Raw genomic sequence first — 12,021 nt, 5'->3', positions numbered from 1 at the left:
GTGAACATGATTTAGTAAATCAGTAGTTTACAACAAGCTAGTATTTACTGAGGAATGACTTTATACAAAAACATTAACGGCTGGTGCAACTCAGTCAACTCAGTGTCACACATTTGACAACACTGAAAAATGGGTGACATACACTTACTCATACTGCGCTCTGTGGGACGTGTACTGCTGTAAAGGTGTCTGTATCTGCTGAATAACCTCAATCCACTCACTACTGGAATTTCACTCTTTTACCTTAAGGGTTCTCCCTCCTATTACCACATCTGGCTCCAATCAATGCGAATAAAAACTTCTCTTCTTTTAAATTCAAAGGCAGAGAGACTTCAAACCAACCTCCATCAAAGAAGTTTTACATTTTCACCAGAGCTTTTCTGATTAGTTGGGTTGTTGGTTCAGCAAATGGGCTGTCATAAAACCCTTTGGAATGGTATGTCCTTACGAAATTCGAGCAAGACAAACATCAATCTAACAACGTATTGAACAGAACTAAAAATACCCTGCATAAGCAGGGTTGTGGTATTTCTCAGCTCTAGCTGCGCTGGAGTGAACGTAACACTGCGGAGGTAATAGGTTTGCGGTCATTTTTACGCACCGTGAGAAGAAAATAGGGAGGCAATTTTTGTGGCCAGGGTGCTAACGCAGCTCGAGACACATTAATGAGTGTTCACATGACTAATACAAATGTGGAGGACCAACCACGACCTGTTTCTGACTTAATACAAGACAAACTTCATCACAAAGTCGAACCGCAACTGTAAAAGCAAACCATCATCAAAAACTAAGATGAATCAGCCATAAGTAAGATGCTACTTTGCAAAATCACCCAATTATTACAACGATAAGGACATGCCTGAAAATGTGTAGAAGAAACCAAACACAACAAACTGGTTGTTATTTTTTGAGGTTGTCTCCTTGACTGTAGTCTGAATGTCTGACTGTCTGAGGGTTTTAAACTGCTCACATCATTTCACAAGTACGTTGAATGGAAATCATCATAAACGTTTCAGGAGGTCCAACACCGGAAACGATCCCCCAGCAGCTTCACTGTGGATGCACGAAGACAGACGCGCAGTACAGTTCAAAGCCCTCCGGTTGTCAGCACGCTGCAGTGAGGCAGCAGCTCTCAGAGTGCTGATGAAGCATACCTGGTAGATCCTGGCAGCGGCACTTCAAAGAGCCGCGCTACTCTTTGAAACCCATCATACTTCACCCCTGTGGTTGCTTAAAGAGCCAGTGTGCTTAACAGTTTCAGTATGTTTGGCACAAACCATCGACCCAAGTGTAGGGGGGGAGAGACAGGAAATTCTGTGTTATAAGAAACAGCGCCGAGGTGAAATCAAGGCAATTTATCCTAATATCTTATTAGAGACATTTCACTGCAGTAAGAGGTGAACGCCAAACCAAGGGCTTGGAGTCCTGGGGCACAAGAGAGCTTTTTGTACTGCAAGCCAGTGACAAATGGGAAGATAAAGGGAGCTGTGTATTTTCGGTACAGATTTTGAACAAAAAGCTACTGTACATGCCTCCGTCTATGAATTATTAACCTGTAATGTGAAAAGCTGAAATGTAAAGCTGTACTAAAATGTATTTTGTGATGAATGAAGTGCCAAAACTATATAGGAAATTCAAAGGGAATGACTGAATCCAGAGAAGAAAATGTATGATCCAATCAAAGCACTAGAGGTTTAAGTTAAATGGGAGATCAAGAGGGGACTTCTGTTTCCTCAGTATCATATATAAAAGCTACGTGAGGCTATCCGTAAAATTATGAATTCTATTAAGTCCCTCTTCTTGGTTTGTGGAAATAAAAACATTTTAAAAAGGGAAAAGGCCAGCAGACATTCCTGGAATTCCCTGACAGCTCGATACATAAGAAAGGGCAGGACTGGAAAAACAGAGTCCAAGATCAAGGCCAAGCTGTCTGAGACATTGTCACTCACATATCAAGACTAAAATAAAAGCCGAGTGACCGTAGATGCTTACCCCCCCCCCAAAGAATTACACCCTCAAATAGCCAGTTTATTATCCTGGCCTGGTACCGTAGAGCATGTGATCATATTCTGTCCTTCTGTTTCCTTCCTCCTCTCCTCAGAGCAATGTGAGAGGGGTGAGATATGGGTAAGGGAGGGGGGGGGGGGATGTCAATGGTTGCAGAGCCTGGAGCAGACAGACTATGTGGGTGTTGACACTGCCCCCTCGCCACCGCCTCCACCCCGCCAACGCAATGTTTTAAGCTGCCAGCGTGCTTCACACACTCCCGGCACTCAGCAGCCAATTCTAGTGTTACTTAGCTCCACAAAGCACTATTAAACAGAGAATAAAATGCCCATTTCCAGGCACGTATTGAACCATTCTGCCCAGAGGAGTGTTGGCGCTCCGCAATCCTTCTCCAAAGACTAACAATCTTCAATCTAAAAATTCGTCAGAGACCATTAAAAAAGCATTCAGATTCTATTGAGTGTGACCAAATAGGCTACCACAATCTAAGTGTCTACAGTAAAGACTTGTGTAAAGTTGATTACACAGAAAACCCTTTCATTCATTTGGCCAAAGTAAATAATACTTCATAGGTGAACGGCTGAAGATTGAAAAAAAGCAACTACAGTATTTGGACTCTTTAGGCTTCATGACATATTCTGAAAAACAAGAATGGCAGTTAATACTATGTGTACATCAGCGCAGCATCTCAGGCTCGAGGGGAGAGATATGCTGTTTTCCTTGGCAGCGAACCCCATTGAGACTGTAAAGCATTATTCCGTCTCCGCTGCCTCAGGGGAGGGCGAATAAATAGTGCATTTGAGCACAATGGTGAAATTTGACCATAAGGAGCTCTAGGGGAGCACTTATAAGGGAGCAGAGGTGAGGTGTGGGCTAAATGCAAAAGTGTAGTAAGGAACTGTAATAATCTCCACAACTGAAATCACATTTAGTTTAAATGCATTCCGTCGAATTAATGTAAAACTATCATGAAATAAAATATTCATAAAGGAGAAGAGCGGTATTTATGCTGTAGCAGACCAAAAAAAAAAGATTTCAGTTGGACTTTAATATGTTGCAGAAATGACACCTTTCTCTTTTTGATAAGTTTCAAGTTAAGTTTTCAGTTTAAACCAAAAAATACCCTGGTTTTTATTCAAAGAGCAGAATATCTACAACTTATTTTCAAATTAATTCTGTGTCCCCACGCACCCCAAAGTTGCTGTGTTTCCAGAGACAAAAATACACTGTTCACTCTGCAGTTTACTGTAAATAAGGTCCTCCAGATCTATATGTAGGCCTACTGTTGGTCATCTTAGAAAGTAAAGAGACAAATGGGGAGAAAATTCAAAAGCTACTGATTATGCACAGTCAGACATGCACAGACAAATAAATGGACAATGATTGTACGTAGGGATTCACCATTCAAACTATTTCTCTCCTGATACCAATTCCAATACTTTAAAGCTAGGGTGGTGACTTTCTCTCTAGATTTAGCAACTTGCTGCTACTGCTGCTAGCTGCTTTCATTGGAAAAAGGTTGGCAACACTGGGCCGGGTTTTACGGTTGGAAAATTTTAAAAATCTAGCGTATACTTGCTAGCTTCACAATGTTAACGCCCCTAGCTTTAACTCAGGGAGGGTATCTGCCAATGCCAAGTACCAATCTGATACCAGTGCTTCCACTTCCCCATCTTAAAGATCTGTATACCACACTGAGCAAAACCAATTGGAATCATTTGTATCTAAGACAACATGAGGGCAGGGATTGTTGTGGCACTAAAAAGTGAGTGAGCAGCCCACCGTGACTGATGGTGAAAACACTGAAATGACTTTTTGAGGAAGAAACTTAATTTAATGAGGATCAGTCACATCATGTCCAATCTGCTTGATAAAGGCAGCATCGGCGCCAGTGTCAATCCGGCATACCGAATTGGTGCATCCCTAGTTGTACTGCCAAAAAAGTATTTTTTGAAATGCAATTTTTAGAGTTTTTCTGATACCGATACCAGTATCGGAAATGCGTCTGATACTGCCCATAATTCGGGATCAGATATCGGTGAGTACTCCAGTCCATGCACCAATCCGATACCATCATTTTTAACCCTCAAAAAATTACTATATATATTTCTTGTCACGCTGGTATCGGATCGGTACTCGTTATCGGCCGATTACCACAAGTTCAGATATCGGAAACGGTTTCGGGAAGCAAAAAATATTATCAGAACATCTCTAGCAATTTTCACCCAGAGTTATGTATTACAGATTTGTTTTTGTTATTTTAAATAAAACCCCAAACGATTCCCTGCATATGCCGCATCTCTTTGGACTCACCTAGTGCCGCTACATAGATCTGTTCCAGAGTGAACAGCTTTCACTGGCCCTGAGGTTGTAGCGGTAGTGTGCCGCAGTTTAGGGTTCAGTGTGACGCTCTCTCTGCTCAGCATCCTGTTTGCCATGTTCAGGTTGGTCAACTGTGGGCAGAGGAGAAAACTTCAACACATGATTCAACTCAAACTCATTTTCTTTACTCTTACAGTATTAACAAGATGTACGTATTCACCAACAAAATAAATGTTAAGTCCAGTCACTTCAACCAAACATCCCACTCGTATCAAGATCTAAAGCAATGGAAATGTGATTAATAAGCACTCATATTGTGTTCCTCCCTACATCGACCACTTCATTCTCTTGTCTCTGGGGGCTGTGTGAAATGTACACACAGCACATGGCAGAGCTAGTCTCTGCTCAGCACTAAATCCAGGTGGTCCCCTCCCCCCTGTCTCCATCTCTCTGACAGAATCAGCTATCATGACTCGCCGGCCCAAATCTGTTTATGACTACTGTAGCAACTACACCTCTGTACTGCTCCGTACTTCCCTGGGAATTATGTTCAGTGAAAGCTAATGGGAGAATAAATTATACTGCTGTGGCGTTTTATTTACTTTATTTCCTCCTGTGCACTAAATAGTCCAATGGGAAAATTGTAATGCTGCCAAGCCTTGTACGACGCGAAAAATGTGTCAGCGTGGTGTTGCACAGCCTCAGCTCTAAGTCACTTATTAAGGTAGACTGGGCGTATTCTTACAAACTGATCTAAACTGAGGAAATGAAAACACACAAGTGGGTGCCAATATTGCGGGGCTTTGGACAAATTGTCAAATATATAAATAGTTCTTTACCACATAAGGCACAGTTACCATTGTCCAGTGTACTGTATATAGTTGACATAATGCCCCATCGTCTAAGGTCATGTACGCAAGCTTTGAGACACAGTGTTACAAGGATGTCTTATAATAATGTATTGGACATAAACATATGCGAATGCTGGAAGGACTCATATCCGCGCATCACAGCACAGGAGTATATTGACTTTATTGAAGGCGACTATGCCTGGCTTTGCTCAATTTCAGTTTCTGTTTTGTATACATGCGGTCTGGCATGAGAGTGAGTAATTACTTAAACCTTAGAGGTCAACTGGTGCAACAGGGTGTTGTTCGTGTTTACAACGTTCTCCATTTAGTTCGGCAAGTGATTTAATGACTTCAAATCTGAGCCCTAAAAAAAAGAAAAAAACACAAAATGCACTCTGAGCCCTTAAGTGCAAAACACTGGACTATTTCACTCTGCAAAATAAACTGCTGTCACGCCCGGGATTAAGTATTCATAAGAAATACAGCAAACACCTCTCAGATAGACAGAATAATGTAGAGTCAAAAGGAAGCCATAAAAGCTGCAGTCTGTGTGGTCTGGTACCATCACAAAAAAAAACTTTGACAGAAAAAATCCAGTGAGGCAGAGGAGGAGGTGGAAGAGGAGGAGGAGGTGGAAGAGGGAGGAAAGGTTGAGGGGCTCCCCACGCCGAATGACAAACCTTTGGGGAATATAGGTGGTGATGGAGCCAATGGAGCTGCCGCTCCCCTGCTCAGTGCCAATTTGCTACATTCCTCTATTTATAAGCATCAATTACCACAAAAAAGTGTCTGCTTGTTAAGTATCAACAGAAATCACTCCCCCATGGTGCATCTGATAATGAGACCTCACACAGAGCTGAGGCTTGATGCGGCTCACCACTGTTTGGGCCAGCCAGCTTCAAACCCCGGTTCCAGGCCCGCCCCCGCACCAACCCCAGCCCTCAGACGGCAGGCGAGCCGAGGACTGAGGGAGGAAGGTGCACAGTGCGAGGCAGCAGACCCTCCGGCTCCAACAGGTCTGCTGAACGAATGAGCAGCTAGATGCCGCCAATCAGCGCGGGGTCAGAGCCAGGTTTACGCATCAACAAAGAGAAATATCAGAGACCTCACAGTGAGAGAGTACTGCAGCGGGCCCAGATTCTTCTTCCTTACACGAAACGCTACACAGATCAGTTTACGGTTGCCTAATAACTCAACATAGCTTCTTATTCAAGCACACTGGAACTTCCTGCTTTTGGGGGGGCGAGGGTGGAGGGCAAAAACTTAACGAACTCACATGTTGTGTCAGCAGGTTGATATGACTGGAGCTGGCACAGTGGCGAACAACCTGCTTGTCAGCCAGCCTCTGCAGGGCTGAGATGAAGGCCTGCTGGTTGGACTGGGCTTGGGCAGACAGGGAGTTTAACTCCTTTAATGTCCCTGCTGAGTTTGACTTCAGCTTACTGGAACTGCTCCTCCGGATCACTGACATACAGAATAACAAAAGACAAATGTGAGAACACGGGAGTGATTTTGAAAAACAACAGCATGTAGAGTTTACCTTGGCCTGCAGAGGTGGGTCTAGAGTGCTTCTGGCTGTAGATGTGCGTGGCACTCGGTATGGAGGAGGCTGCTCCAGAGCTGGACGTCGATGAGGTAAAGGACTGAATCCTCCTGAGCACCTGGGTCGGATGCCCAGTACAAACTGTGTTAGTGCCAGTGGAAACAGCTGTCCACATTGCTCTCGGGGGCTGTGTGACCACGAGGGCAGGGGTGTATGCAGGAGGGTCAGAGAGAGTCTCAGAGTGGCAGAACTGAGACTTAGCCAGGGACTGTGCATAGGACGGTGGCTGAAGAGGTGGCGGCGGCGGCGGTGGTGGCGGACAATGGAGAGGCAGGGACGCCGGGGCGGGGGAGCAGTGCTGCGGATGAATATGTGTGCAGTCTAAAGTCACAGGGAAGCTGGAGCAGTGCTGGGAGGCCTGGACCTCTGGCTGGATTTTACCAGTTCTAACTGCTGCCTGTTGGTGGTCAGCACGGACAGAGGGCTGACTCTCAGCGGACGTGATGTCTGGGTCACTGCTGACTTTCCCCGTGGAGAGCGAGGACTCTGAAGCGCTGGAATCCCTTTTGGCCACAGGGAGAGCTGTTCAAAGGAGGAAAGAAGCCAGAGCTCCTTTATCACCAGTTAGCCATTCCTCGGCTCTGACACACATTTGTTTTCCCCCAATGAGTTCTAATCGTTTGAAGCTGACCTTTTGTTCACCCTAGATGACTCAATCTTTTTCCCTTAACTTTTTGGGGGGGTTTACAAATCTAAACAATTCCTGTTTACTGTGCTTGAATGATAAAATATTAAACATAAACCAGACCTCCAGTAACAAAAATATGGGGGGGAAAAACACACGGGAGGAACTCACAGTTGCCTGAATTTCCCGAGGCGTTTACTTCATGAACGTCTTTCTTAACACTCCTGACTTTTGTTCCTAGGAAGACGGTGGCTGATTTATTTTTCTGTGTGTAGAATGTCAGTACTTCCTCCAGATCGTTTTCACTGTTAAAGAAAAATAAGATAAATGTGTATAGCAGATTGAGATCACTCTTCAGTCAGTAGCATATATAACTGGAGCAGTAAAGAGCCAAGCACTGAACAATGGTCAGTGGGCTTGCCAATTCACTAACCTTGCTGCGGTGATATACTCTTGAAACACACTGGGGTTAACACAGTGCTCCTCTATGCTGCTCTCCTGTTTTTTCACCACATGTTCGGTTTCCTGAGAAGATAGGAAAGAATAAGAAAGCAGGTATAGGCAATATACGCATAATGTTTCCCATGTTTGCATCATCTTTTAGATATGTGATTCTGCGGTAAAGCCGGAGTCTGGGAAAGGGGCACCTTGTTGTAACAGTGGATAAACTCTCCTAGCTGGTGGGACAGGATGCGTCTGCGGTCTTGGGGTGGAAGCTGGCGACTGGGCAGGACCACCTTTATGTCTTGTTGAAGGTTACTGGCCGCTCGTCTCAGGAAGCGAATCACCAGCTCCTGTGCAGACATTCATATTATCACTTCCCTGAATCACTGATTCATCCCTCGAGCTGCCAATGTGTTCTCCTTTCAAAACATTGAGACTTTTGAATGTAACGGCCGAGAGACTGACTCTTGAATTCACGTTGATTTCCCCCAAAGGTTTGAGGTCACTGATGATGATGATGATGATGATGTATGCCCTAACAATGCAGACTTTCCAATCAGGTCAACTTCTACAGAGACCACGTTTTCCTTCAATGTGGCCACAAATGTCTCGTACACATCTCAGCTACAGCCAGGGTACATATGAGTAACAGAATAATAATAATAATAAGGGGAAATCTGGCATGTATATACATGCAGGGGAAACAATGCCCCGAGGGTATTCCACCCATGTCTGTTTATGAGGAAAAGGAGATTCAAATATAGTTATCATTATACCATTTGGTCGTTGTCCTTGTCTGGCCAGGCCGGGGTGGTGTTGGCCCTGCTCTCTGCCAGCAGTCTTTGCTGGACTCGCTGCAGGTAGGAGGAAAAGGCCATCCGGGCCTGCACTTTACTGGAGAGGAGAGAGGGGAAAATAGGTAAAGCAATGGAAAAGGATAGAGTTGATCATAAACATTATCCACTAGGGCCTCTGCTTGTTGCATTGGAATCTGTGATACATCTGTTACAACAGCCCACAGTTATACTCATTCATATATTCATGAGCTGACATATCAAAGCAAAAACAGGTATGTATCACTTTCAGCCAAAAGTTGTTGAGACAAAGTGTATCTTGTCCTGTGCAGGTATCAAAATGATAAACTGTCTCTTTGACCTGGTTGAACCTGTAGAGAGCACTGTCAGAACATTTGTAATCGAAAAAAAAATGTTTTGGAAGAAGCTGTCAAACACAAACAATGATATGCTGTACTATAATTTCCCTCCTTCATGCACAGTCCTGGCAAGCACTGAGGAATTTCTACAAACTCAGACTTGTTGTTGTAATTCCACCTCAAATTATAATTTCAGGCACACTTTTAAAATCACCATCAGACCGCAGCCTTCGTTGCACTTAGGTATAGTAGTATGTACAGCGTGTTGTATGTGTTTGACAGTGTATAGAATATCTGGTGTCTAGATTTAAATTATAGAATATATGAAAAGTTAAGATGTTTTTATACTCGGTCCATTTGGAGAGCCTTATGTGTGTTGATATCATCTTACCACAGCTCCCCTCACTCCTCACTCTAGTAATTATGGTAATTAATAAAAGTGCAAGATCAAGCTTTCTTACCTTCTGACAAAGTTCTTATGATGGTTCTTTCATCTACACTTGCTCAAAACCAATTAAGCTATCAGTCACTTTAGACTGAGGAACTACCAAAAGCACAGAAAGTTAAATAGAAAAATTAAATATTTAAAAAGTTAACACCATAATAACGCATTAACGCAAATTAATTTTAACGCTACTAATTTCTTGAACGCAACTTACGATTTCTAGGTTGTAGCGCGCTCAGTTTTAAAGTTAGAGTGAAACATATGAAACTACAAATCCTAAGGAATCCATTGGTACCAACCATGTCATACCAGTTTGTCGCGAAGGAGGTTAAATAACGCTCCAAAGTTAGGCTAAATTTTGGCGAGGAAAAACTGGCATGGCAATTTACAAAGGGGGCACTTAACCTCTGACCTCAAGATATGTGAATGAAAATGGGTACTATGGGTACCCACAAGTCTCCCCTTTACAGACATGCCCACTTTATGATAATCACATGCAGTTTGGAGCAAGTCATAGTCAAGTCAGCACACTGACAAACTGACAGCTGTTGTTACCTGTTTGTCATGTTATGATTTGAGCATATTTGTTATGCTAAATGCAGTACCTGTGAGGGTTTCTGGACAATATTTGTCATTGTCTTGTGTTGTTAATTGATTTCCAATAATAAATATATACATACATTTGCATAAAGCCGGCATATTTGTCCTCTCCCACGTTGATAAGTGTAGAGTATTAAATACTTGGCAAATCTCCCTTTAAGGTACATTTTGGACAGATAAAAAATGTGTGATTAATTGGCGATTAATCGCGATTAACAGCTTTAGTATTTTCTATACAAAGATATAACATGTGGCAGACTTTTACACTTTCTGACACGGAAAATAAACAATGAAATGACATTTGTTTGACCCCAGCAATTAGAAAGCAAGTCACAGGCGGTGGGTCAACCTGTGGTGATGATTGAAACATAAAGACATAGAAACACATAAGTACTGCTCAAACAAACTGATCCAAACCTAATCTATGTAAAGAGGGACTCGATTTCTTCTCATCTTCTTTGGTAGGTGCATTGGTGCACTTCATATCTCTTCCTAATAAATAGGGAAAAGAAAATACAGTAAGGGAGGAAGATGAGAGCAGCAGCCCAGAATACAGACTGACCTGAGGTCCCACCCCTGCTGAAGGATGTTGAGCAGGTTGACTCTGGGCCTGGCATTGCGCGCGGCTGCCTCTGAGCTGGACACTGCCTCGCTGTGGCAGCGCTCCAGTGCTGTGGCCGCTTGTTTTCTTTGCTCTGCTACCAAAGCCTTGTGTGAGACTGGCTCGAGAGCTTGTTTCACCTCCTCTCTTTCCTCCTGAGCGCAGCACTCCTCCTCTCCCTCCTGACTGCTGCTCTCAGTCGGGGAGGCCTTGGACTCCTTCCCTGAGGTATGCAGCATTGCAAAGGAAAGACAAATGTCAGTTGCATCACTGGCATTTTGGATAAAGTACACACACATGCACTCAAAATAGGGTTTCTGATGTTGCTGCAATGAAATGAACTCATTCGGAGTCATATTTGGCCAACCTTACGGTGACACAGGGGAGTTATTTGTTGGAAGCAAAAGTGTGTGTGATGTTGTCCCACTTAGCTACACTCCTTCCTGAATTGAGGCGGAACACATCAGGCCTACCCGATTTCTTCTTCCTTGCAGCAGAGCGATGAGTCAGGTGGCGCTGTCTCCTCTTACGCGCCTCCAGAGACGGCAGCTTCCTCTCGTACTGCACAACGTGACAGCCGTGGACGGCGTCCACCTGCAGCTGCACATTCTCGTTCACATTCCTGAGAGACAGAACAACACATGTCAACACGCTGGTAATAACAACAACTATAATGATTTATATGTGTATCACCGTTGACACTTACAAAGCAGAGAAACGGTTATAAATTTCAACTTAAACTGAAGCCAGTTCTGAGAAAGATTAGTGTGGTTGAGTAGCTTGTCCAGAAGTTGACATGAGACACAGTGATGGTCCAAAGGAGAGAAGAGAAATGGCAAATACTAACTGAGGTCTTGCAGCAACAAATGTTTCCCTAATCTGGCTACCTAACGAATATGGAAAAATCATAGATGGGCTTAGTTGGGGACCAAATCTCCAGACAATACTGTGCAATAGTCAAAGCTGTGGTTAAAACTCGAAAGCCCATACTGATTCAAATAACTTAAATGCATGCTGTATTACAATAACAAAAATGTGGTTCAATAAATAGGCACAGTTCAACTATAATTGTCTTTCCCCTACTGCCCCCAAATCGCCGCCGCAATGCCACATAGACATTGGGCGCACGCTGGAAAAGTTGACTGTGCTGCGTCTTTTCAGCTGTTCCTCTCACCTATCCAACCGAAAGACCAAACAAACGCCACGTTCGAATCCAACCGCCTCCGCAAACTGATGGAGAGATTTAATCCCCAATCCCCAACCACAATGGAAATGCTTACCTTCCATGGAAAAGTCTGTTTGCCAACATGAAGTTCATTGATGTCTTGGACTCCAGATATCCTCTGAGAGAAGAAGATAATAAGCAAATT

At 43.6% G+C, this 12,021-nt stretch overlaps 1 protein-coding gene across 10 annotated transcripts in view; it reads right to left on the bottom strand.

The window, feature by feature from the left end:
• The window catches only part of ttll5 (tubulin tyrosine ligase-like family, member 5), a 55,698-nt gene that overhangs the window by 17,319 nt on the left and 26,358 nt on the right, over positions 1 to 12,021 (bottom strand). For 8 of the 10 annotated variants that reach the window (XM_074661574.1, XM_074661582.1, XM_074661577.1 and 5 more), the window contains 10 exons: positions 11,932 to 11,994; positions 11,125 to 11,273; positions 10,613 to 10,874; positions 8,629 to 8,746; positions 8,056 to 8,202; positions 7,842 to 7,933; positions 7,580 to 7,713; positions 6,721 to 7,305; positions 6,457 to 6,644; positions 4,321 to 4,460 (listed from right to left, as the gene is read on the bottom strand). In XM_074661574.1, coding sequence (XP_074517675.1) covers positions 4,321 to 4,460; positions 6,457 to 6,644; positions 6,721 to 7,305; positions 7,580 to 7,713; positions 7,842 to 7,933; positions 8,056 to 8,202; positions 8,629 to 8,746; positions 10,613 to 10,874; positions 11,125 to 11,273; positions 11,932 to 11,994 — 1,878 coding nt within the window. The remainder of the gene's footprint in view (positions 1 to 4,320; positions 4,461 to 6,456; positions 6,645 to 6,720; positions 7,306 to 7,579; positions 7,714 to 7,841; positions 7,934 to 8,055; positions 8,203 to 8,628; positions 8,747 to 10,612; positions 10,875 to 11,124; positions 11,274 to 11,931; positions 11,995 to 12,021) is intronic. The other 2 variants (XM_074661584.1, XM_074661581.1) reach the window with 2 other exon arrangements.

Source organism: Sebastes fasciatus, chromosome 15 (assembly GCF_043250625.1).
Source record: "Sebastes fasciatus isolate fSebFas1 chromosome 15, fSebFas1.pri, whole genome shotgun sequence".
NCBI lineage: Eukaryota > Metazoa > Chordata > Actinopteri > Perciformes > Sebastidae > Sebastes > Sebastes fasciatus.
The sequence above is the reverse complement of the archived record's forward strand: the minus strand, read 5'-3'. Positions and strand labels throughout refer to the sequence as shown.